The 27,960-nt window shown below is 42.9% G+C and overlaps 1 protein-coding gene across 6 annotated transcripts in view; it reads right to left on the bottom strand.

Annotated features, from left to right (window-relative positions):
• The window catches only part of CSMD3 (CUB and Sushi multiple domains 3), a 1,548,521-nt gene that overhangs the window by 832,095 nt on the left and 688,466 nt on the right, over window positions 1–27,960 (bottom strand). For 3 of the 6 annotated variants that reach the window (XM_075582415.1, XM_075582410.1, XM_075582411.1), the window contains exon 7: window positions 1,193–1,492. The exons of the other annotated variants lie outside the window; for them this stretch is intronic. In XM_075582415.1, coding sequence (XP_075438530.1) covers window positions 1,193–1,492 — 300 coding nt within the window. The remainder of the gene's footprint in view (window positions 1–1,192; window positions 1,493–27,960) is intronic. 6 annotated transcript variants of the gene reach the window in all.

Raw genomic sequence — 27,960 nt, 5'->3', positions numbered from 1 at the left:
GCAAAAATAAATCTTCATGAAGTAATACCTTCTGTGCTTTCTTTAAAATCTTAGAAAATGTCTGTCTGATTATAAGCAAAGTGTGTATTCACATGTCAAACATGCTTTCACACTATTAGTAAGGTATATTTTGGTATTTCATACATTTAGTTGTAATAAAGAAGAATATCTGAAAGAGGATTCTGTTAAATGTTCTTACAAATGATCAGGTTCCTTTTTAATAAAGAAAGATATCCTCCAATATAATCATTATAAGGAAGCATAATAAAGAACTTAGCATTCCACTGTCAGAAACACAAATCTCTGGAGATCCTGTCTGTACTCTTTCATTTTATTTGCTGTAGATTTGAGATGTTGATTCTACATTTTACTTTCTATTGTAGACCAGAGGGATTTTCACAACATTTTGGATATGTTTTACAGAAGTATCTCTGTTTTGTTCTTTATGATGGCTGGGAGCCCAATTAACAATTGTCAAAGGATGAGAATAAAAATAACAATATGTCACATTTATTATAAAACTGCACTTTTGATCAATTAATGAGAGATGGGATTATTTATCAATGTAAATTATTTATCATTGTCCGGGAACTATTGTATTTGGACCACCTGTGCTCCATGTTTATGCTGCATTTCTATTACGCATGTTTGCGGCATATTTAAGAGATTTTCAGACATGTACTGTCATTGTTCTTTAGTAATTTAAAACGTCTCAAGTATATTTCAGAAATAGATCAAACACAAAAGGAGCACAACTAGTGCATTATTTGCGTCATTATATTGATTAAATTACTTTTATAAGTAGACATTAAAACTAGAATTTGGACATTTCTGCTATAATAATGTTTTTATATAAGTTATTAATACCATAGTTACTGTACACTGTATTCATGTTCATGGCCATAGTCCTTGATTGTCTTGTCATTTCATGCTATAATTTATTATGGCCTCTATTGCCTAAACTTCTTGACACCCCTTATTTGATTCTAAGGGGTACAATTTAGTTTGCAACATTTAGAGATATATTAATATTAGATAATAATTGTATAATGGGTTTAACTTTTAAATACAATTTCAAATGTTACACTACTTTTAGCCATGAGATGACAAACACAAGTGACCATGGCCCTCACCATTTCTTTAAATAGTTTTGGCTATTTCCAAAGGGTCACAAGTAAAATAACATAGATACCTCTATGAGCAACACCTGCAAGTTCTTTAGTTCTTTCTATCTGTACAGAATTTCTTGGACGTCTTCGAAAGCTTTGTGTTTGTGCTGTTGGAGAAGGCTGCAGGTCCATGGATATGCTGGTTTGCAGGATGTGTCCTACAGCTTGCACTGGGTATTCTTCATAAAGTCTTTTGTTGGGGGTAGCAGTTAAACAGGATACAGTATCAGCAGAAGTGATAGCAAGTGTTACAGCACCAGGAGTAGCCTCAATTTGCTCCTCCAACTCACCGGAGGAAGTAGTTTTGCTCAAAGTGGAAGAACCTGTGGGACACATAGTGGCACTGGATGCTAACTTTTTTCTTTAGAATTTTTCATTTTCCTGTTCAATTTATTAGAACAGTTGATATATATATATATATATATATATATATATATATATATATATATATATTCTATTTAAATCCTTTATCGCTGATACAGTAATTACATATTTGAATAAAAGGCCTGTCAGACATGATGTATGAGTGTGTTTTCATTATATCAGTCAGCACCTATCATTTTAGGTGCTTATTGGCAAAAAAAGGTTACCACTTTTTACTTTTAACAATCATTACTTTTCGTCTTTTAAAAGAATTGTGCATGACTGTCGGCTTTAAATGTAGAAAACAAACTGTAAGTACTGTATACCATTTCATCATATCCCTCTCCTGAACATTGTTTTTACATTGCTTTCTGCATGATTTGACTTTTTTTAAAAACTTTTTCCCTAGTATAGGTAGAGTTGGTAAAATATCTATATTGAAAAATTATGAGTTCTTAGTATAAACCTGATCTAGAGTAGCCAAAAGAAAATCACAAATATTCTAGAATTAATATGTAATAGATTGGTATTTATCAGTGACTAGCCTAAAATATTTAAATTAAAGGGAAATCAACCCACTGCTAATGTAAATATTTCTTAAAATCTATGTATATATCTAGAGGACATTTAATTTGATGTAGGAGACACAGGATTCAGGCAACATTTATGTTATAGGGTAAGTCACGCTAAGATGCATATTTTTATATTTTCAAATAGCAATATTGACTAAATCCCCATCACAAGAACTCAGCAATAATTGTTTTATAACTAACCAATGTATTTTATTGTATAGTATCCAGTAGCTTGAAATGGAAAAAGATTGGACATTTTGGGGGTCAGATGTAGTATCAGCAGTACTTTTAAATGATCTGGTTATTAACTCCATAACCTACAATAGAGAAAAGAGCAATAGCTTACATTGACACTTTAGTAATTATATGGTATTCAATGTACTGTATTATGATTAACCCTTGACTCTAAGTCTAAATTGGGTGTTTTTACATTGACATTCAATATGTTAAAACGCGCATTTCAGATATGAACGAGCTAAACATGAAATGATACTAAGTTGCTTTCCACAGAAAACTCTTAAATAAGCTCCATTTACATTCACTCCCAAAAAAATCTGTGAAAAAGTGCAGTAAATAAAAACATTCGTAGGTACCTCAGAACTGGGTTCTTTATAATTCGCATGACAAATCATTTAAAAAGCACTTAATTGCATTGACATCCCAATTAATTTTGTGAAGAAAAAAATAGTAGCAATTTTAACAGTAAAGAAAAGCCTTCAAGTTTATGATGAAATATATCCAGATTGATGCAGCATAGAAATAAAAGAAGAGAATTATTACAGACAGCTTGTAATGTTTGCAAACACAAACCATAGGTGAGATGCATCAAGGCAAAATTTGTTGTATATTGTGTCATTTTCATCTTGTGTCTCTTTGTGTCAATTTATCCAGGTATTTGCTTCAGTTGTGTGCACCATTTTGTAATTTAGGAAGTGGCAGCAGGAGGAGTTATAAAGGAGTTACATAAAGCACATTGTAAAGAGATACAAAAAATGAATGTTCCCAGCACACAAAAGACGATAAGGGGATAGGTGAACACAAAATCTTTTAATGAAAAACACAAAGTGAGTGTGAAACCACAACGTACAATACAGGGGAAGGGAGAGAAAAGGGATGGGGTGAGGCAAACATAAAAGTACAAAGGAAAGGGGGGCAGCAACGTTTTGGGGTCTGGAACCCCTTCTTCAGGCCCGTTCCCAATAGATACTAGGTATCTAATGGTACTTCCCAATTCCCTGTACAAATCTCACAAGAAAGCACCAACAATTGTGCAATGATATATGCACGTAATCACCCAAGGAGTTAACTAGCTCAGTCCAGAGGTAACACAAAAGCAAAGAGCAATGGTAATTTGATCTAACCTCCCAGGGGATTAGAGTGAGCACACAACAAAAGTCCAGCAACAGCCCACAGGCTACAGTTCAAAAAACCCAAGGGATATGCCTAAATGTGAAAGGTATACTAACTAAGCTGTAGGCTAAACAGATCTGGTGTGCTTCAAGACAGAGCACTGACATCAAATAGCTTCAAGGCAGAGTTTATACAGACCAGTTCAGTAGCTGCAGTGAGTTAGTACATGGTCCTGCTCAGCACCATGTGAAGCACACCAGATCTGTTTAGCCTGGACTGAGCTAGTTAACCCCTTGGGTGATTACGTGCATATATCATTGCACAATTGTTGGTGCTTTCTTGGGAGATTTGTACAGGGAATTGGGAAGTACCATTAGATACCTAGTATCTATTGGGAACGGGCCAGACCCCAAAACGTTGTTGCCCCCCTTTCCTTTGTACTTTTATGTTTGCCTCACCCCATCCCTTTCCTCTCCCTTCCCCTGTATTGTACGTTGTGGTTTCACACTCACTTTGTGTTTTTCATTAAAAGATTTTGTGTTCACCTATCCCCTTATCGTCTTTTGTGTGCTGGCAACATTAATTTTTTTGTATTGCAGTAGGGAGGTATTAGGGTCCTCCCTGTTCCACATTGTACCTACTATTCCAAACGCCCGTTTGAGTGCCGTCTATATTTTTGTTGTACATTGTAAAGAGATGTATCAAATTCTGCATCTCTGTGCATAATCTTTCATTTGCATAAAGTCCAAGTGGCGCAAACTTTTCTGTCTTATAGTTTGCATCAAATGTAGGAAATTCTTCTACATTTGATGTGTAATACAGCAGGCATACGCTTATAGGGATGCCTGGTAAAATGAATAAGAAGCAAAAAGTGACACTGAGTGCTCGTTTGCATGTCATTACCCAGAATCCCTGGCTATAGTGGAAGCATTGTAGGCTAAGGCTGCGTCCACGCTAGTGCTGAGCGTGCAGCGCTTGCCAAATTTAGTTTCTGCAATTTAATTTGTCCCGTCCACGCTCACGCGGTGGTTTGGCGCTTGGGGAGAAAAAAAAAGAGAGTCTGAAGCCCGCTCAACAAGCCCCCAATGTCCCCCCCGCATGCTTGCAAAATAGTCAGGACACCAGCACTCATGCTTGGAGAGCTTGTGACGTCACCGCTCTCAAGCATGAGCGTGGTCAGCACCAGCGGGGATGCAGCCTAAGAGATAATGGGAAAAGGCCGGTTTGTGGACCAGAGACATGTGAATGTGCTTACAAGTGGCATTTTTTATGTGCTCTACATTTGATGCAAACAAGCAGAAAATCAAGCAATATTTCAAAATAAGTAGCTTTTTGTACATTGTTTACTGTGGGCCCTTACTGTAACCCTTATTCTACAAACAGCCATAGCGCTAGATCGGCATTATTGCTGTTTATAGAATTAAAGCCTATGGGTAAAATATGTATAATTTACTTTTACAATGGTAGGAGCTGCCTAAGCCTATCCAAAGTATTTGTTGTGCATCAAACACAACCCGCATTACAAAAATGTCATACAATACAGAGCTAACTACAGTCATTTGGAACCAAAAGAATTAGCATCCTTACACACTGACTTACCCAAAACATAAGAATAATAAATGGACACAGTTTTGGTGACTAAAAGATGGCTTGTGAGATAGACTAAAGAAAATGAAATCAGGTGAATATTATAACTAAATGCAAATTGTCTTGTTCTTTACCTAAATTTAGACCAAAAAAGTGAAAAAGTAACATGGTGCATGTTGATATACAACTGTACGCTTCCACTTAGTAGACCTCAATTAGTTGTTTCCTTACAGATTGTTTTGCTCTCCCCTCATAAGACCATTTGGGGATGTGTTTGGACAGAAATCTCCATTTAAATCAATGGGGATTTTCTGGAGAGATTGGTTGCTTTGGTTAATATGCTTTAAAATTAAAAGTCTGCAGCACATACTTCCATTTAAAATGATCAAATTTGAAGTCACAGAAGCATTTTCTTCATACATAGGTAAGAGCCACTAATTATTAACCCTGATCAAAACTGCCATATATACATACATACATATATATATATTGTGAGGGAGTATTCTTGTGAGGGAGCTGAATGTTTTGTTACCGTACAGTACCTTTAAACCATTGCAGTACCTCTCTTCCAGTAAGCCTTAAGGATGGGAAGAGCAAGTGCTTGGCAAACATTAGTAGGAAGAGGGTAGCAGAGATAGAGATATAATTGTGGTCAGTGAAAACCTGTGGGATGTAGCCTAGACATTTATATAATATATATGTATTTATGTATATATATACATATATCTCGAAAGCTCGCACAAATAAAAGCATTTCGTTAGCCACAGAACGGTATCATCTATTTATTTTTTGATTATTGAAGCTCGGCTAACACGGTACTGATACCTCTACATGTATATATATATATATATATATATATATATATATACATATATATATATATTATATAAATGTCTAGGCTACATCCCACAGGTTTTCACTGACCACTATTATATCTCTATCTCTGCTACCCTCTTCCTACCAATGTTTGCCAAGCACTTGCTCTTCCCATCCTTAAGGCTTACTGGAAGAGTGGTACTGCAATAGTTTAAAGGTACGGTAACAAAACATTCAGCTCCCTCACAAGAAATGCATCCACATTCTGTGTTATGCGTTGACCTGTCAAGCACTTATTTTTATTCTGAGTGTTTCTGTTTGTCTCCCATCATCCCATTAGATTGTAATCTTTTTGAGACATGAATTCCCTTGTGCATTTTGTTTACACCCATGTTGAATGTGCTTATCACTATTTGTATATGTAACTTCCTCTATGCGTAATGGTTTTATATGCCCTTTCTGTATAGTGCTGGATGAATGGTTGCTGCTACAATCTAAAAAATACAATGAAAACACTATATTGCATATGCTGTGGAATGTGTTAATGTATGCCATGTAAATAGACAATGTACTGTAATTTTGCAAAGCAATTATATCTAATAAAATAAACAAACATTAAAAATAGTAGAGAAGGCTTACTGAATTAACTTTATTACATTTACTAGACTTTTTTCTATGTGTGTCTACTTGCAAACATATCAATGAATAAACATTCTTATATTTGACATTTTAATTTGTAAAGCTGCCACAAACTGGCACAGACTCAAAAAGTAGAAAATATATATTAGAATCATCAAGTTAATTTTAACCATACAATGGAATATTGACTGATTCTATGTTAGAGTGCCTACTTTTCATCCTTAGCGGTGTTACAAGTATCAAACAAATCCTTAAATCCTACACGTTCTCAGCTGCCACCCTTCATTTCCTTCTTGCCCTTGTTTCTTTCCCTTGTGCTTCTTGTTCTACAACATTATTTGGTGCCAGTGAGACATCTTAATGCAAGAAGCTGCCACAGAGTTTATTAACTCTACTGCCTGTGTGCCAAAAATGTAACAGTCGCAAGCTTAGCTCGCAGCTGGAGGAAACATGAGGTAGGTGAAGTGTAGGATACAAAATGATTGCCATTTCCAAATGTAAGGCTAAAACACTTATTATCACTTGTAACAAGGTTACTGATTTAGAATTACAAACACGCCAGGGGTTCTCCACAAAATAACACTTCACTTTTATTTTTCAGGCAAAAAGTACAAAAAGCTTAAGGGACTACATATTGAGGCAATTTTCACCTTATTGTATCAATGTATCATGGCAACCTCGACTTTGTATTCAGGCAGTGGGAAATAAAAGAGGCAGGAAAGGGTTAAATAACAAACATGTAGGAATGTGACATGTGCTTCTCTGTCCATCATGTTTTCTTTTATAATGCATCGTAAGATGGTGCATAATATTACATTGAGGATGGTCCACGCTAAATGTAAGTGTTTTGCGTTGATGCAACTGCAAGCAGCAAGAAATGCTGGGCCTTTAAAATTACCTGTCTCTGGCTCGACGTATGTAGAACATCATTTGTTATACGCACAATGCATACAATTTAATATTATAACTGGATATAATATAAAACTTAGAATGTTCATTCAATTGCAGGTATACAGTAGTACTTTTATGTCCAAACATAAACTTTGATCTCTGGAATAAAAATTAGATAAGGTTTGCACTAATATCCCACCACAAGTATTTCTGTATATTTATAGATGTGTAAAACTGATTTTGTCCATGAAATTTGTATAATATTGTTACCATCTTCTTCATTATTCTTTCCCTTAAAACTTAAAGTAGGCTGTGTATAAAATAGTTTTTTTTTTTAACACTGGAAAGAGTGCTATGGCTCAAAGAAGCAATTCATCACCTAAAATCATTAAGACCATGTTGGTATGTTTTATTTGTGTTCTAAAATCATGTGCACATTTACAGAGTGTGTGTCTGGTTCATACATATGAATGCATTAAGAAAAATGTTTGACCTCTACTTGCATGTCTTATATGGGAAGAAAAATGTACTGGACAATTTTTACGCATTTCTGGTGAACAAACGTGAATACTTATTTCCTTGGTGAAAAGGTGTTTGGTACTCCTCAGGGCATAACTTTTATGACAAAATTGCTTTTCGCTGTACTTTATACATAGGACAATATATAAATATACTGTATAATCCTAAATATGCTGCATGATAGTGAACAAAACCATTTTAAAGATACTCAGAAAAAGTTCATACACTTCTGCAGCTGCTGGTTTATTTATGAGGTAGGATTTTTTCTCAATCTTCACATACTCTCTTGAAGAGAAAGAGCATCACAAATAAAATAATAGAACAAGTGCATGCACATTAGTATATTAATTTATTATGTATTATTTAAAAAGAACAACGCCCAGTTTTTACTTAAATATCAAAAAGACAAAACAGCTCCAGAACATCACAGAGTGACAATAGTGCGAAAAGCAGGTTAGCTTAGTTAAAGTGGAGTCCAAGACTGGAACTCACACAGGTCTCCAGAAAGAGTGTGGAGAGCTGCCCTTTTTTATGGTCTCAGGCTCCTCTTTAACTCTGCTAGCCTGCTACTTGCACTACTGTCACGCTGTGATGTTCTGGAGCTAATCTGTTTATTCTCAAATGTAAATGAGGACTGGGGCTGTTCTTTCAAATAATAATATACTAATATACTAATGTGTATGCACTTTTTAGTTCCTTTTTTTATACGTAGGTCACAGCATTTTCTCTTAATGTGCTTTTGCCTTTCAAATTGTTATCAATGTAAGATCCCCCTATCACTTATGTTGAGCCTCTGGCTCTCCTTTCGTTTCTCTTACTACAAAAGTCATAGTAATGTTCATTCTGTGTTTAGAAACAAGGTAATCTGGCATTGCGGGTGTCTATGCAGCCTTTGTCATGGAATAGTATTATTAGACAAAGGCTGAAGAAGTAATAGTACAAAGGATAGTATTCCTTGACAAAGGCTGCATAGACAGCTGAAACTTTGGATCATCTTTTTGCTACATAAAACATTTTTTGCATTAGTTTCTGTATTACGGCAATTTACAGTAGTGGGTCTTCTCCTGATATTGAGAGCACCGGTATAAGTACTGTATCTGCGGTTCAAATATTTGTATGGTTTGAAACCTAAACCTTTGTGTACATTCTCTGTCTAGGCCTTTTGCTTTGTGGGTGAGGGAAACTCTGCTATTGGAGTACTACACCCACTGATTTGGCAACTATGTTCACCTTAGTTACAATACAATATGATTAATTATTTCCACCTTAATGTTTTCTTTTATTAAGCCCTACAGGTTTCCGACCACCCCTCTTTTCTTCACCTTGAACTTTAGATGCCAACAGTATATGAAAGGTATCAAACTATAAGAAGAGGAAGGGAATTAGAGTTACTATATTGATGTATGTGTTGCTAGAGCTTTATATGGCTAAGACAAGACTTGAACAGAATAGGAGCTTTTAATAATGTTCTGATGCAGCCAGACTAACTGTTTGTGCTGCTGATGGAATCCGTGGACTCCTGAGTGCAGTAGCACCTGACCGCAATTCTCCATGGTGAGTACATAACCCCAGAAGGAAGCTGCAGCTTTTACTGTCATTGAGAAACTGCATTTGGCTTTTCTTTCCTTGGCTCTGGGGATAGGAAGTCTGACTACATCAGTATCTAAATCTGGGAGACAACAAATCTGCAGATGATCACAAGCTTGCTCTATATGTTCTGTCAGGGAATATCTGTGAATGGACTTTCTGTAATATTAGGAAATATAAATGTGATGTTGTGTCAAACAGAAGTGAAAAGATACACAATGGAAAAATAGAAAAGAGGAAAAGCCACTAAAAGTTGATGTGATTACTATTTACATAGCTATATACTGTATGCCGATCCAATTAAACAATCTTGCAAAGTAGCTTTTCACCACCAAAGAAAGTATAATCAATGCAGGGTCACAAATTAGTGGAAAGAAGATTTCAAAAGCAACAAATGAAATTACATTTTACATGGCAATGAAAATAGGACATTCCGTACTTCCGGAGACAGATGTGAGATACAGCAGCTACAGTTTAATACATTTGTAATATATTTTCTCTGAAAAAAATAAAAACTAGGAGTAGAAATAAGGACTGTGTAAAGGAGGTTTTAAGATGGCAACACTAGAAGGAGCTGTATGCCGTGACAAGCTACGTAAAGCTTAAATGTCTGGTTCTGTCTAATTATTCTTTTTACATTGGTGGGAACCAGGAGGTTTCCAGAGCTGAAACTGCATTGATATCAGCTCCGCGTACCCTGTACTTCCTTAGATGCTTACCTCCGAAGGTGCCCTGTACCATCCCCTGCCCCTTCTGGGGAAACATAATGACATCATCCATCACGCCTATTGGCCCGTGTGCCACATGAGATTTTAGAACCAGGAAACAACAACAGCACTTACGGAGGTAAGTATCTCTAGAAGCAGGGGGACCCTGCCGCTGGAATTAAGGTGGTTCATCTCCAGGGACTCCAATGCTTCTTAACTGCATAAGGGTCTGGTGAATAGTGAAGAGATTGTAAAGCCTCTATTAGATTAAGTGAAAAACCCATAGCTCTTACTTTTGTTACTGTAGGAACATTGAAAATGCCTCTTTTAATCTCCATAGATTTTTAAATAGTACAGTTCTAGACAGAGATATTTGGTGTAATGCATGTAGCATGCAGAAGATTTTGTTTTTTAAATGCTTCATATAAGGAAGGATTCAAAGAAGAAGGTGGAGGTTGCTTAAGATACACTAGTATCTGGCGATAAAGATTGGCATGATAGCTAACAGCCCTATACACTAATATACATTCTGCTTTCCACTGAAGATATCCATACCTCATATTTATGCAGTTTGGCAGCAGTGACAACAAGTTATAGTCTTTAAAGTATATAACAGCTTCCGACACATAAGATCACAAAGAAAAACAAAACTGACCAACAAAGAGTTAAATGGGGAGCAATTACCAAATGTAAACCATGAGACCAATCTTCAATCAATAAACTGAAAAGCATAAGGGTTTCAGATACTAACTAGACAGTAATGGCCATATAGTATCGTAAACAGTATATTAAACATGAACAGGAAACAGGTAGAATAGCAGTGAACAGTCAAACATTAGCAGAACAAGGTTATAAAAAACTTGAAATCTGAGATGTTTCTAAATCTTTAAGACTGTTATTAAAAGCAAGGAGATATGATTCAGAAGACTTCGAATAAATTGTGAACAGCAATCAGGAATCAATAAGAATAGAGCCTTCAATTGATCTTCAAGAATATTTCAAAGAAAATGAGTAGGAATCCAAATGGACTTCAGAAAAATCAAAGCTAAAAGGAATGACTGGGGAGGAGGATGAGTAAAAAGTGATCTATTTGTAGCCTCCTGTAAACAGCACAGGCTATACATATCTTTCTCCTACTGAGGTAAGTCCTGTTAAGGGCAGGAACCAGTAGTAATCATGGGTTTCCCCCCTTCAAGCCCTGCCCTGAGTGATGGATGCAGGCCCCTGACTCTGTGGAAGGCATGAGACAGAGGGGAGGTCCTGCTGACATCATGAGGGGTGGGGCTGAGACTATTTAGCAGCCCATTCCTGTGACAGTTAGTCTACTTCTGGAAGTCTGTCCTGGGAGTTGGAAGAGAGAGGAATAGGTCGAGCTCTCTCCTGGAAACAGGAGAGATACTAAGAGGACTCTGGCCATGATAGTCCGCGAGAGAGCAGAGCTTCGGTGGAACCAATGCCCCTCACCCTGATGAGGGGCTGATGGGGAGGATCTACCCCCACCCAGAGGGGACCCTCTGAGGTGAGCACTGGGGTATTAAGGCCCCGCACAGACCATCCTGTGGAGTACCATCTGGAGGAAAGGAGAGGAGGGGAGAGACGGCTGTGTACTTTGGAATTACTGCTGTGTGCTGCTACTACTGCTGTTGTTGTTGCGGCTGCCGGCTGCAAGGCTGCTGTGTACAATAAAGAGAGACACTGCTGATCTTAATAGAGACTTTGTGTGATTCTGGAGAATCCACCCTGGGACCAGGGGTCACTTCTTCTATACGGGTCCTACCCCATACCCTGGGAAGGTATAGAGGATGGAGGCACTGCACCACCACTAAAAGAATGAGGCAACTACCCCAGAATCCTGGTCCTGTCTCCCCAACAATATCGCGGGTAGCTCAGGCCCTCCTGTTCCAAACAGGTATGCACCACTCATACACGTGTAGCCAGCCCTCGAACACCCTAGATGTAGTATCTGTGTCTGGGGGGGGGGGGGGGGGGAACAAGGGTTACATATTCAACAGCTTAAACTCAGGTTTTAACTGTATAATTGTACTTAAAGGTATGGACAAATGGCCCCTGTTTTGGTAGGAGGGAGGGCATTGGTGACAGAAGCAGTACTATATAGCAGTCATTTTACCCTTGCAGTACACATCACTTATCTCCTTAGATCTACCTCCAAACCCTGGCTTATGCTTTCAAGGTTCAATAAAGAATCTGGATGTTCTTCCTTCTCTTACCAAACAACCAACTTCAGGAACAATTTGCCGGAGTCTCTCAAAATCGCCTGCTGCCTACAGTAAGTTCTTTCATGATTTGGGCCATTTCCTACTTGAAATATTTTTCTAACTGTAACTTAGAATCTTGTTAACTTTTTATTTTGTACCCAGGGCAAACAGTACTTGAAAACGAGAGGTAATGTAACGCTCAATGTTTTGTTTCTTGGTAAAGTATTGTATACAGTAGATAAATATTACACAGCAAAAAACTGTGGAATTGTACATCAAGAAATATAAATCTATGGAAAATTAAGGCATCTGTACCATAATGCACTACAATAGTCAAAGATTATTAGGAATACTGTTACATTATTTGTAGTTCCTGATGTGAGCATGTACAGTATAAATGAACACAAATTCAATTAACAAAAAAACTATTGACTGCCACAAATTGTTTGGTATGTGTTCGTTTATTTTATTTAGTTCCTATGATGAAATTGCATCACAGTGATATTTTTGTATTGAATTGTAGTTTCCTGCAAAACTCCAGTCCTTTATTCTAGTTTAGCAAGATTGTTCCATACAATATCTACGACCCTCTAATGTTAACTTTGCTGCACATTTTTATATTCCCTTCACATTTTCTGCAATGTCACTAAAAACAATAAAGAGGACGAGCTAAATAACAGAACCCTATGGCACTCTGTTACCTTCCCTTCTTTGGAGTAAACTACTGTTTACAGCACTGGTGTTACCCATCACTCAGCCTGACTGCTTTTGGGCTCCCAAGCTGCTCAGCTTGTTTACAAGTCTCCTACTGTATGTGGAAACATTGCATTGCATTGCTGAAGTCTATCAAAGCCACATCTAGCCTCTCATCCTAATTTCCTGTTAGTGAACTGTACGAGATTTATTTGATCACCCCAGGTAAAATAATGTGGCCTTGTATCATGCAGGTTGTGTATGTGGGAACAGCAGAATGAACTACTGGATATTTTTTAAAGTAATGAGGTCACTTTAAAGTCACTGATAACCCATCAAATTCACATGACCAGGGAGGTTCCAGGCGGTTCCCCTCTCCCCCCGCCTTGTACCCACATGCAACGTACAAATAAAGACAGGAAACGGGAGCTGGAGGTAAAATGGCGGCGGCTATTTATTTATACAGAAAACCTAATGGGGTAAATGCACTCCCTGCCAGAGTGTGCTCCTTTGTCAGGAGGGGGAGGGGACGGTCAGCCGGCCCTCGAACCGCTGACCTCGTGTCCCCTACGCGAGCGGGCTCTCGAGGTCATGGATAACTGACCTTGCCCACTCGTACTCCCCCCGGGCTCAAACGGCCCAGCTCCCAGTCTGGCAAGAACAAGCACCTACCCCCCAAGAGCCGCCGCGACAAAGGCAAAACTGGACAATGACCCCTCCTGCTCGGAACCTCGTCCTTTCACTCAGCACATTATCAGCTGTTCGTGCTGTAACGGAACAAAGAACCATTAACACGGCATACAATGCATATGTCCACATTCCTGGGAGTACCCTGCCCTGCTCAACCTTCTACTGCAGTTCATTACATGATTGCAATCACTAACTAAGGGGATGGGTGGGTGGGAAATCGTCTGGCGGGCAGCCAAAGAGGATGTGCTGCCCGCCAGCCTGGCCTTAAGTAGGCCTTCCATGCACTCCTCCCCTGTGCTGGGGAGGGAGGTGTGGGGGCGGGCCAGCGAGGGGAAGGCCGGACCCCCCCCGGTCATGAAGCCCCCCCGCCTATGGCTAGGGGGTGCCGCTTGACCAGGGAGGTTCCAGGCGGTTCCCCTCTCCCCCCGCCTTGTACCCACATGCAACGTACAAATAAAGACAGGAAACGGGAGCTGGAGGTAAAATGGCCGCGGCTATTTATTTATACAGAAAACCTAATGGGGTAAATGCACTCCCTGCCAGAGTGTGCTCCTTTGTCAGGAGGGGGAGGGGACGGTCAGCCGGCCCTCGAACCGCTGACCTCGTGTCCCCTACGCGAGCGGGCTCTCGAGGTCATGGATAACTGACCTTGCCCACTCGTACTCCCCCCGGGCTCAAACGGCCCAGCTCCCAGTCTGGCAAGAACAAGCACCTACCCCCCAAGAGCCGCCACCGACGGGCCTATTTAACCCCCCTTAAACTAGGCCCGTACCGCCAACCCTCCAGACCCTCTCGAAGCCTTCCCGGAAACTGAAATAAGTCTATCCCGCCTGGTACGCCTAGCAGCGGGACCCATGCTCCTCTACCAGCCCAGCCTGTTCTTACCATTTACCTGGGGCTGCCAATCGCGCCTGGAGAAGTAATTACTCAACTTGCCATGGTTTTTAAAGATGCCCTGAGAATCGCTTTTTTCGCTGCACTATCCCTCACCCGGTCCCGGACATACCCACCTCCGGAGCCGCAGGCCGCCTTTGCCCAGCGCTATCTGGGATTTCGCCTTTTTTACTGCTGCAGGCTTCTTACCCGCCCTCAGCGACCCCTGGGGAATAGACCCTGGCAGTGGACTGGGCCACGCCTCCTCCCTTGCTCGCTCTGTGTCGCACACTGCAAGCCTTGACGCCTTGCCCTATCTCCTCGATGCCGCCCTACACGCAACTCCTTACCATTACCCGATACGCCATATGCCGTACCTTCCACGGCGTGTCCCCATCAACCGCCCGCCGGGGCTGTTCCACCATCTGTGCAGTGCGTGATGCTGCCGGGTGGGTCCGCTACCGTGCCCCTGACCCCGGCCGTGGCTGAAGAATTGAAAGACACCGGGGTCCGGCTGATGGAACTGGAGTGGGATTCGCGGTGCCAGTGACATCCGGCCGTGGCCATTGTGGCCTCTCGTGAGGAAGAGACCTGGGCCGCGACTTGGTTCGCCCATCACCCGATGCCGTCTCCACGTAGTCGAACCATGCTGGGTTCTCTGCTCTCCGAAACACATTGGCACCAACCGCGGTTGCGGTTGGCCGTCTTGGTCTCCTTGGCCCTGCCGACTCTGCAGGCGAAATCCTGACAGTGACACCGCCCGCGTCAGCAACGGGCGGCCGTGTGGCGTGCCGTGACGCCCTGTTCTGCGTCACGGTGGCTGGAAGTCGCCGCCCCTCCTTCGCTGGCCGACCTGCGCGCCGATCCGCCGTGTCCTGCGTCCCAGCGGTCGAAGTCCTCCCCACCATCGCTGAGGCCCGACCTGGCCGCTGTGACGCCCTGCCTCGCGGTACCGTGACCGATGGCTGCCGCCCTGCGTGCGGTTGCTGAACTTCGCCTGCCGCCTTGCACTGCAGCACCCTCCGCGCTCCTTTCCTGTGGAGCGCGGCCTCTCTGCCTGCCGCCTGTCTAGCGCGCAATGCTGCCTGGAGACTGTCGCCTGACGCGTTGTGCTGCAGCGCCCTCTGCTTCCCCTTCCCGCGGGGAGCAGCTATACACGCGCGCCCATACACTCGCCTGCATCCACGTGCGCCAATACCCACGCGCGCCCACACCCTGCGTCCCAGCAGTCGAAGTCTTCCCCACCATTGCTGAGGCCCGACCTGGCCGCTGTGACGCCCTGCCTCGTGGTAACGTGACCGAGGGCTGCCGCCCTGCGTGCGGTTGCTGAACTTCGCCTGCCGCCTTGCACTGCAGCACCCTCCGCGCTCCTTTCCTGTGGAGCGCGGACTCTCTGCCTGCCGCCTGTCTAAAGCGCCATGCTGCCTGGGGACTGTCGCCTGACGTGTTGTGCTGCAGCGCCCTCTGCTTCCCCTTCCCGCGGGGAGCAGCTATACACGCGCGCATCTACGCGCGCCCATACACTCGCCTGCATCCACGTGCGCCAATACCCACGCATGCCCACACCCTGCGTTCCAGCAGTCGAAGTCTTCCCCACCATTGCTGAGGCTCGACCTGGCCGCTATGACGCCCTGCCTCGTGGTACCGTGACCGAGGGCCTCTGCTTCCCCTTCCCGCGGGGAGCAGCCTTAGTGCCACGTGCTTTTTTCGCAGAGAACAACGCCTGCAGCCGCCGATCCAACCATGCCTCGTCATGGTTTTCCGCCTCGACTTGAAGGCAGAACTGCTCTGCCATCGATGCCATGCTGCTGTGTGGGGGGGGGGGGGATTCTCGCTTAACTTCCGGTGCTTAGCTGGGCCCTGAGCTATTCAAGCGCTGCGTGTGCGCTTGCCAAGCTGTTCTAAGCCTATCGCCGCTACGCAGTCCCCACACAGTCACCCATATACACACGCGCGCGCCCTGCGTGTGCCCGTATACACACGCGCGCATTTCCGTGTGCCCATATACACACGCGCGCATTTCCGTGTGCCCATATACACACGCGCATTTCCGTGTGCCCATATACACACGCGCGCATTTCCGTGTGCCCATATACACAAGCGCATTTCCGTGTGCCCATATACACGAGCGCATTTCCGTGAGCCCATATACACATGCGCGTCTCCGTGTGCCCCTATACACGCGCGCATCTACGCGTGCCCCTATACACGCGCACATCTACTCGCACGCATCCACGTGCGCCAATACCCACGCGCTTCCATGTGCGCCCATACACACGCGCCTTTACGTGCGCCAATACCCACACAGTCACCCATATACACACGCGCGTGCCTCTGCGTGTGCCCATATACACACGCGCGCCCTGCATGTGCCCATATACATACGCGCGTGCCTCTGCGTGTGCCCATATACACACGCGCATGCCTCTGCGTGTGCCCATATACACACGCGCGCCCTGCATGTGCCCATATACATACGCGCGTGCCTCTGCGTGTGCCCATATACACACGCGCGCCCTGCATGTGCCCATATACATACGCGCGCGCCCTGCGTGCGCCCGTATACACGCGCGCATTTCCGTGTGCCCATATACACACACGCGCGCATTTCCGTATGCCCGTATACACACGCGCACATTTCCGTGCGCCCATATACACATGCGCCCCTATAACCTCGCACGCATCCACGTGCGCCAATACCCACGCGCCTCCATGTGCGCCCATACACACGCGCCTTTACGTGCGCCAATACCCACTCGCGCATCTACGTGCGCCAATACCCACTCGCGCATCTACGTGCGCCCATACACCCGCGCGCATCCACGTGCACCCATCCGCACTCGCACCCCTTCCGCATGAATTAATTGGGGAATTCCGATAAAAGTAACCAAGCATAAATGCTAAACATTGTGATTCCTATTAACTAGTATTTATCCTCTAATAATTACTACAGTATATTTATATAGTTTATAATGACACTAGATAAAGCTCTATTGACATCTATGTGTGCCCATACACACGCGCGCATATACGTGTGCCCATACACACGCGAGCATCCACGTGTGCCCATACACACGCGCACATCCACGTGTGCCCATGCACGCGCGCGCATCTACGCGTGCCCCTATACACGCGCGCATCTACTCGCACGCATCCACGTGCGCCAATACCCACGCGCCTCCATGTGCGCCCATACACACGCGCCTTTACGTGCGCCAATACCCACTCGCGCATCTACGTGCGCCAATACCCACTCGCGCATCTACGTGCGCCCATACACCCGTGCGCATCCACGTGCCCCCATCCGCACTCGCACCCCTTCAGCATGAATTAATTGGGGAATTCCGATAAAAGTAACCAAGCATAAATGCTAAACATTGTGATTCCTATTAACAAGTATTTATCCTCTAATAATTACTACAGTATATTTATATAGTTTATAATGACACTAGATAAAGCTCTATTGACATCTATGTGTGCCCATACACACGCGCGCATATACGTGTGCCCATACACACGCGAGCATCCACGTGTGCCCATACACACGCGCACATCCACGTGTGCCCATGCACGCGCGCGCATCTACGCGTGCCCCTATACACGCGCGCATCTACTCGCACGCATCCACGTGCGCCAATACCCACGCGCCTCCATGTGCGCCCATACACACGCGCCTTTACGTGCGCCAATACCCACACAGTCACCCATATACACACGCGCGTGCCTCTGCGTGTGCCCATATACACAAGCGCGCCCTGCATGTGCCCATATACATACGCGCGTGCCCTGCGTGCGCCCGTATACACACGCGCGCATTTCCGTGTGCCCATATAAACACGTGCGCATTTCCGTGTGCCCATATACACACGTGCGCATTTCCGTGTGCCCATATACACACGCGCGCATTTCCGTGTGCCCATATACACGAGCGCATTTCCGTGAGCCCATATACACATGCGCCCCTATAACCTCGCACGCATCCACGTGCGCCAATACCCACGCGCCTCCATGTGCGCCCATACACATGCGCCTTTACGTGCGCCAATACCCACTCGCGCATCTACGTGCGCCCATACACCTGCGCGCATCCACGTGCACCCATCCGCACTAGCGCCCTTCCGCCTGAATTAATTGGGGAATTCCGATAAAAGTAACCAAGCATAAATGCTAAACATTGTGATTCCCATTAACAAGTATTTATCCTCTAATAATTACTACAGTATATTTATATAGTTTATAATGACACTAGATAAAGCTCTATTGACATCTATGTGTGCCCATACACACGCGCGCATCCACGTGTGCCCATACACACGCGCACATCCACGTGTGCCCTTTTTTTTTTTTTTTTTTTTAAATTTATAGCTTATAGTATACATGCCTACCTACCCATACGTATGCACCGATTTACATGCACCCATGTACACATATAACGTGCCCTTATACACATATATATATATATATACCTGCACACACATAACTGCACATAATCGTCCCGAGCGCATCAGCGTGTGTCCCCGCGCCGAAACTTTAACTGCGGGGGCAGACCGTGAAGCGCCAACCTTGGCCGCCCACCCCCGGCCTAGGGCCGCAACCACTAAGAGCTGCTGCACTAGCCTATACATGCGTATATCTCCACCTACGTATACATGCATACCCATATACACATGTACATACACACCCACATACCTGCACATAACACCCATAAATACCTGTACGTACATCCACATATATACCCACGCACATATACATATATATACCCATACCACACACATATACATACATATATATACCCATACCACACATACATACATACATATATATATATATATACACCCATACCACACACATATACATATATATACATATATATATATATATACACCCATACCACACACATATACATATATATACATATATATACCCATACCACACATATAGACATATATATACCCATACCACACATATATATATATACCCATACCACACATATATATATATATACCCATACCACACATATATATATATATATATATATATATATATATATATATACCCATACCACACATATATATATATGCCCATACCACACATATATACATATATACCCATACCACACATATATATATATATACCCATACCACACATATATACATATATGCCCATACCACACATATATACATATATGCCCATACCACACATATATACATATATGCCCATACCACACATATATACCACCACGTTATTTATTTATTATAGCTTTATCCCGGCGACCGGGGGGGGGAGGGGCCTCTGCCCGCGCCACGTGGGACTGCGCCCCAGCCCCCGAACGGGCCCCGAGCAGCCGCCCACATGGGACACACGCGGCCGCATGCCTCGGCCGGACCCCCCTCTCCACGCAACCAGCATCCCTCTGCTCCTCCCCGCCGGGGTGCCCCTACCCATGGCAGCCGCCGCGGGGCTATGCAGATGGAGGCACTCGCCCGCACAACGCCGCGGGAGCAGGGAGCAGGCAGCCCCCCCCCAGGAGAAGAAGCGGGGGGAAAAACCCGTCCGGCCCCCTCTGCCCGCCAGACCCCCTCTGTCCCCCGAGACCAACCCCTCCCCGCCTGCAGCCGCCGTGGCACATGCTTAAATGCGACCCCCCCAGCTCCATGCTGCGCGCCGCAGATGGAGGATGGGGACGGGCCGCTACACTACGGGGTCCCTCTCCTCCCTGCATCCCGCCTCCCCCCTCACCGCCGATTCAAAAATCGCGGCTATACAGGAGGGGGGAGTGCCCAGGATTGACCCCCCTTTCGGGGCCTTACCTTAATTTAACCTGCAGGGAGGAGAGGGACGTCCAAATCGTCTGGCGGGCAGCCAAAGAGGATGTGCTGCCCGCCAGCCTGGCCTTAAGTAGGCCTTCCATGCACTCCTCCCCTGTGCTGGGGAGGGAGGTGTGGGGGCGGGCCAGCGAGGGGAAGGCCGGACCCCCCCCGGTCATGAAGCCCCCCCGCCTATGGCTAGGGGGTGCCGCTTGATCACAAAGGCACAAATCCACAGGGAGAAGGAGTGGCTCAGTGAGAAAAGACACTGACTGGCACTTTGTTTGGAGCCGTGGAACCTGGTTCAATTCCTGGTGTCGATTCCTTGTGACCTTGGGCCACAGGCACCAAATACATAGATTGTAAGCACATGGGGCAGGGACTGTGTCTGCAAAATGTCTCTTTAAAGTGCTATGTAAAACTAGCAGCGAAATTATTATTATCATCCACAAATGTTTCTTATAGACTTAAAGAGTTGATTTAACATACAGTATAGTGATAATAGGTATCTTCAAAGCGTACTAACACAGTGTTAAGTCCTGTTTTCAGCCATAAAAACACTTGCATTGCAATAACAGCTGTTAGATCTAGTGATATGCAAAAGAGGGGTTCGCTCTAATAACACCTATCTACAGAGCTCCGATAGTGGATATCAGAGCTCCAATAGACAACACAAGGATTTACTGATGTGTTACTTAGGTAATGCCTATAGATGGCGTTAACACCCTACAGACCCTGAAATATGGGTTTTGCTTGAGAGGAGTAGAGATGGGCAAATTATTTTGGTGGATTTGGATATGCCTCAGATCGGGCGGTTTGTTTGGTCCGCAGATTTCCATCAATTAGTCTCAAAAATGGGCGATTCGTCTATTCAGATTATTTTTAGATCACTGACCATCCAATCTGTTGGTTCTACAATCCTTTGGAGGGTTTTATGTATCCAATCCGCGTATTCCGTAGGAGAATTTTTTTAAATCCTCCAATGGATTGTGGAGTCCGTGGATTGGATTCTTAATTTATTATGGATTGTATCCAATGGTGGTTTTGGATTCATCTGCATGGATTAAAACTGGAACAATCCATCAATGGATTTTACACCGCGGAGCGGATTTTGAATGGGAAGTTCGGGAGATTCTGGGAAACAGATTTTGACAGTTTCGCCCATCTTTAGAGAGGCGTACTTGGGACTCTAGCAAAATAAGACTCCTCTCTCACTCCCCCTGGCGTAATGCAAGTCATGTTAAAATAATGCGAGGCAGTGCTAATTTAACGTCACTAAGACTATTCTAATGAAATTACTAATGGCCGTTGTTTTCGCATATAATTTGCTTTGTGGATTGGTTTTAACCTCAGGGAACATAACGTCTGTTGCTGATTTTCAGAACATGATGTTACGAATCCTGAGTTTAATAGAGCTTTTTGGATCTGCCCCTAAATTAGGTAAATATGATTGATTTCTACTAAATATATAAATAAATTAAAGGAATTCACTCATTTTTTAATTTCAAATAATCTGGAATCAAAATTTAAACAAAGTCCCAAAACAAAAAAAATGACTACAATTAATATGGAGGTTATTCTCTAAAGTGTGATAGTGCTGATTTGGCTTCACCAGTACCACATGAAAACTCCAATTCAAGTCAATGGTAGTTTTGGTGCAGTAGGGCCCAAACAACACTATCATACTTTAAAGAATAACACCCCCAATGCCAAACCTTGTTACAATATTGTGTAACCCTCTTTCCCCCACCCAATCTCAGATAGGGTCTCCTAGGGAGTCTAATGCTCTGGCTACATTTCTCAGTGTGGTGCGTACCTGCTGGCAACAGGGGGCCCGAGTCTCCCGCGATTACATGGGGGAGAACAGGCTTCTGGGGTTGTGTCTCCGTCTTCTCTACTGGTGCAGCGCCTCCATCTCCTGCAGCCCCCAGCTGTATGGGGTGAAGTACCCACAAGAGAGTTCTCTTCCCCTCCTCCTGATACAGTTCACTCTCAAGCAGGAATTTGTGTAAAAATGTAAGATTTGTATTGTCTCTTCTCTTGCTCAGCAGACAGTTACACAGCAGGCTGTCTTTATTTAAGATGTCCCTGACAACACTCCAGGCCTAGGGCACACAGAGTGGGTCCAGCTTTTCCCCTACCCCCTAAGCAGAGTAGGAGGTATGGGGTGCGCACTCTCCCTCCCCGGAGGTAGGCCTCAAGCTAGCCAGTCCTGGCAGCTCGGTCGTGCCACCCTTGTCCTTTCCACTCCAAGGACAGACTCTCAAAGCCCTCTAAATAGAAAGTTGCAATACCCTAAGTAGCGCCAAAAGGCACAGCCCCTGTGTCTCTTGATTGGACACAGAGTCTGGACCTACCTTCACTGCCTCAGTGTACTGCCTGAAGTGGGGAAAACCCATGATTACTCCTGGCAACCTGTCCTTATGCAGGGATTACTGCCTGGAGGAGGATAGAATAATAGCCTAAACCTACCATGGCTACAATTGCTTAGAATTCTTCTGCAATGTAAACATGAAAATATAATAACTAGTTCAGGGAAGCCAACTCCAGTTCTCAAGCGCCCCCAATAGGTAAGGTTTTAACAATATCCCTGCTTCAGCACATGTGCTGAAGCACATGATTTATCATGTTTTAAAAAAAACAACATAGAAATGCATGATATTCCAAGGCTATTATTACTGTATAAAGTGACCGTCATATAGGATTTTTCTTTCTTTGTAATGTGACTCAACCTGAGTTTTATAATGTGAATATGTCAACAATGTGTTATGGGCAGAGACTGGAGGAAGAGGGAACAAAGGAGTAGGACAGAATATGCAAAAATGGAGGTACTCCATTAACAATTAGATAATGTATAAAATAGAGGAAATTTGATATCCTTTTTCTATTCTAAACTGGAACAGACATTTTTTTAACTCATTTTGGAAAGCAATTAATCTTTTCAATGATCCAAATCCAAATGCTGAATAGATGGCGTTTCCTTGATAAATGACTGTCCGTTTTTGTTTATAATGTTGCTACAAAATAGACCTATTTTCTGTTCTCATTCCCAATCATAAATCCTTAACAGTATGAGGATCTATTGCATATGCCTCATAAATGGTTCTTCTTCTATCATAGTGTACAGCGTATTTACACAGGGGCATTCAGACTTATACACATCAACATACAGTACTTCACCTTCATGATTCAATGTCAGGAAAACAACCTCAGAGAGACCCATTCCTATCAATTCTATATTTTATTGTTCATTGTTGTTGGTAACATGTAATGTGGTATAATATCCACAAAAGCCTAGGGACAATATAACCACAGTATTTCATTTACTTTCATTGTGGAGCTTTCATTTCTTGCTGTATCTTATTCTGCTTTTGTCTTTCGACGAACGAGATGCTGACAATGCAAACTCTCCAATTTGTCAGATATATACATAATAATAATAATAATAATAATAATAATAATAATAATAATAATAATAATAATAATAATCCATTCATTAAATCAAAGTTTTTTTTAGGCAATATATTTATTTTTCTCTGTTGTGTTATGCAATAACAAAACACATTTTACTAAAACACTAATCAATAATACTGTAACTTTTACTCCTCAAATCTAAAATGCATGGGATCAGCTGTCAGGCTGGACCACACTCCAAACTGATGATTACTCCATCCCACAATGAGCAGCCTCATTACCTTTTTGTTTTAACATTGTCCCTCATTCCCTCTACATTGTAAGCTCTCATGAGCAGGGCGCTCATTACCTCTTTGTATCTGTTTGTGCATGTTTTCCTTATTTGTATCTGCATGTAACTGTATGTTTATGTTATTATCAAATCTCTGCACCCTTGTTGTACTGTGCTGTAGAATATGCTGGCGCTTTACAAATAAATAATAACAATAATAAAATTTAACACAAATTGCAAGCTTGTGAAGAAATCTCAATGCAAGTCCTTTTCTATTGCCACACTAAATTTGTCTGCTAAATATGTATGTTAACAGGTTAAAAGTACTTAATTTTATGTTATTACAATTTCATTTGGATATTCATTATAGGGATCTCTCTTCACTTAAACCGATACTGCTGATGCACAGGTGAATGCTTTGCTGGGGCTCTGATGGCTTAACCTCCTGTCTGATAATCAGTGGATGCTGCATATGAAACCCAGGAGGGCTTATCCTGAATTACAACCTCTGCTGTGTAATGGTATCAACAATGCAATCAAATTCACTCAACTGACTCTGTGTCTCACACTATTAGAGGTCGGAGACATGAAATTAATTTGCTGGCAAATTTAAATTGTCATTATAAGTTCATGATTTGCTGGAATCACAAAGAAATCAGCACTTACAGATGTAGCCAATGTTAGTGTCTTCGTTGACGCATCAAGGTTCTAAAAAAGAATGTGTGAAATGATGCCGGGCGACGCATCATTTTGCGCGCGTCAAATTTTCATTCATTAGTTCAATTTTCCACATCAAATCTAGCAATACATGATGCATTAATTGGATACTGAAATATTTCTAGGACTTTCTGTGATTATAACTACAATATGAGTTCAACTACAATATTTTACTTGCTCATTCAAATACTAACTTTAAATACCACCAAAATTTGTCAAAGTACAAAATAAACTGTTACCTAAAGATTTTGCAGTTGTGGGAACTTTTTAATGAATATTGCAAGATATTCCAAGGAAGAAAATAAGAAAATTTATAGCTGCATATATCTCCAAATGATAGAGGGGGAAAAGGATGTGAAAGTGGAAGAAGGATGTGACAGACAGGGAAGCAGAGAGGAAAAGGAGAAACTATATATATTTGTATATATATATTTAGAAGATGAAAGCACAAAAATGCCTCTGATGGCTCAATAAGTGTTTGATTAGGTATGCAAATAAACAAATCCTGTGCTCATTGTGCCAATGTGCCCATCTGGTAGATCCTCTATGATGCCCTTCTAATTTATCCACACACCCACCCCACGAAAGTCACGGAGGAGATGATTTCCAATCTCATAACTCTCTAAGACAGGGGATCCTTGTTGTGTATGGAAGAAACGTGTCTAGAAACACTATGGGGCCTATTCACAAAGCAGTGATAAGTGGTTTAAAGGGTTATAAATGCCTATTCACAAAGCAGTGATAACAGTGCAGTATCGTGCTATAATGGCTTTTTATCACCCATAAACAGTCAGAGACAAAATAAACTTGTACGATAGGTCAAAAAAATGGCAAACTCACCATTTTTTGCCAGTAACTGCTATCCAGAAAGCAGTGGTAACTTAATCGTACAATAAAAGCTTGCCTAAAGGCTGGCACAAAAGGGATTGAGACATTCATAAAAACATAAACAAAATGTTTTCTGCACAGTATTGATACCAAAGGTCGACGGGGGCTTACGGTTGGTCCCCACGGGTGTCTGGGGGCCTCATGGGTGTCCGGGGGTAATCGGGTGGTCCCTGCAGGTGTCTGGGGGTTTCCTGGTGGTCCCTGTGGGTATCTGGGGGCCCCACAGGTATACGGGGGTCCTTGGGTGGTCCCCATGGATGTCTGGGGGTCCTCCGGTGGTCCCCGTGGGTGTCTGGGGGTTACTGGGTGATTCACGCCAGTGTCTGAGGGTACCACGATGGTCTGGGAGTCCTCAGGTGGTCCCCACAGGTGTCCGGGGGCCTCCAGGTGGTCCACGCAGGTGTCTGGGGCCCAACAGGGGTCCGGGGGTCCCCGCTGGCCTGCAGTACCAACCTGTGCCTAAAATATAAAGAGTGCAATACACTGCTATAAAGACCACCCCCCACACGCCCTCCCAACACATGCAGTACAGTAATGGGCAAAATTACTGTTATCCAGATATGGATAATAGTGCATTTGCCCATTTAAAATTAAATATAAATAAGCAACATAAAGTAAATAAAACTTGCACTTACCCCTGCCAGCTTGCCAGGATGAAGGCCATCCTCATCCTCATCACCATCCTTGTCCTCCGTTGCCAGAAACAATGCAATAAATATACAATCTAATGGCCCCTAACCCCTTAATCACCTTAGTGGTTAGTAACTGCTCCCTCCCCCGCTACCTGCCCACCCTACCCGGGGACACCACCCCACCCTCCACCCATTGATTGGCACAGTGTTAAAGCATGCCCATATTAAATGTGCATGCTTTGCCACTATAGCAATAAATGGGGAAGCTAAGAAAAAAACAGGTCCAAAATCAAACACATTACACAGAAAATTCAACACATTAGAAATGCCAATAAACCAATTGATTAGCAAAGTGGTGCATCATGCTATAATCATGTTATTTAACACTATGGCAGTCAGTGGTCAACCTAAAAAAAAAACAATCACCAACAATATCTAATTCAATCAAAACAATCACAAAATAAAACACCAATAAACAAGTAAACACAACAAAATGACCATCAATCAATAAAGCAACTACCAAATAAATACCAGAATTACAAATTAAAACACCCCATAAAAGCCATCAATAAAAGAAAACTCCAAATAAACACCATTATTAAAAATCAAAAGACCAAAAAATCCAGAAATAAACAATTGAAAACACAACACAAAATATCATAATTCAAATTCAAAACACAAAAGAAAAAGCATAAATATTTAAAAGCAAAGAACCAAAATACATTTAAAAGAAATAAAAGCAAGCATTTGCCAAAAAAAATCATTGCTTGTCACTGTATGTGTGTATAGTCATAAAGGGGTATACGTAAATACATTGACAATCAATGGGAAATGACAACATTAAAAATGAAAAAATAAACAACGAAAAACGTACATTTAATGTTTTTTCTTACCTTTAGATATCTTCACCCTCCGATTCCAAGGGTCTCAGGAATCTCTCAAACAAATCCAGGATCCATGACAGCCACGGCCCTCAGGTAAAGTCCAATGTCCTTTTCTTCTTTCTTTATCTTCATCTGGTAATTGTAATCCAATTTGGGGTCTTCTGTATTCTTCTTTATCTTCATCCATCTTCATCTGTTCTGGCATCACACGTCCACTAGGTGTTGCCTCTTCAGCTCCATGCCTGCAAATGAGACTGCAATGGCTTTTTTATGGCCTGTGAAGTCAAATTTCAGTGAGAAATGGTTCCCACGTCATGTGATTGGCTGCGATAACCATGTAACTTTTTTTTGGTAGTGATGTTATCAATCACCAATTGATCCATCAATCACCATTCAGAAAGGCTGTGCTTCCTTTTCCTTTAAGATGACGTCACCAAAACCAAGATGACTTCCGTTACATCTTACTTCAACCAATCAGAATGTGAGATGTATATCCACAATCTGATTGGTTGTTTGAAACCAAACCATAACCTGGGCCCTGTATCTCGGGAAGTAGGAGGTACCCGAGGCTGAAACCAATGTGGTTCAGCTCATGAGACCCCCTGCTCATGTACACTATTATCAGAATCTATATTTTTAATGCATGATTGCCTGTAAAAGCTGTGCATGGAGACA

This window comes from Ascaphus truei, chromosome 2 (assembly GCF_040206685.1).
Source record: "Ascaphus truei isolate aAscTru1 chromosome 2, aAscTru1.hap1, whole genome shotgun sequence".
NCBI lineage: Eukaryota > Metazoa > Chordata > Amphibia > Anura > Ascaphidae > Ascaphus > Ascaphus truei.
This window is presented reverse-complemented; position numbering and strand designations above follow the sequence as displayed.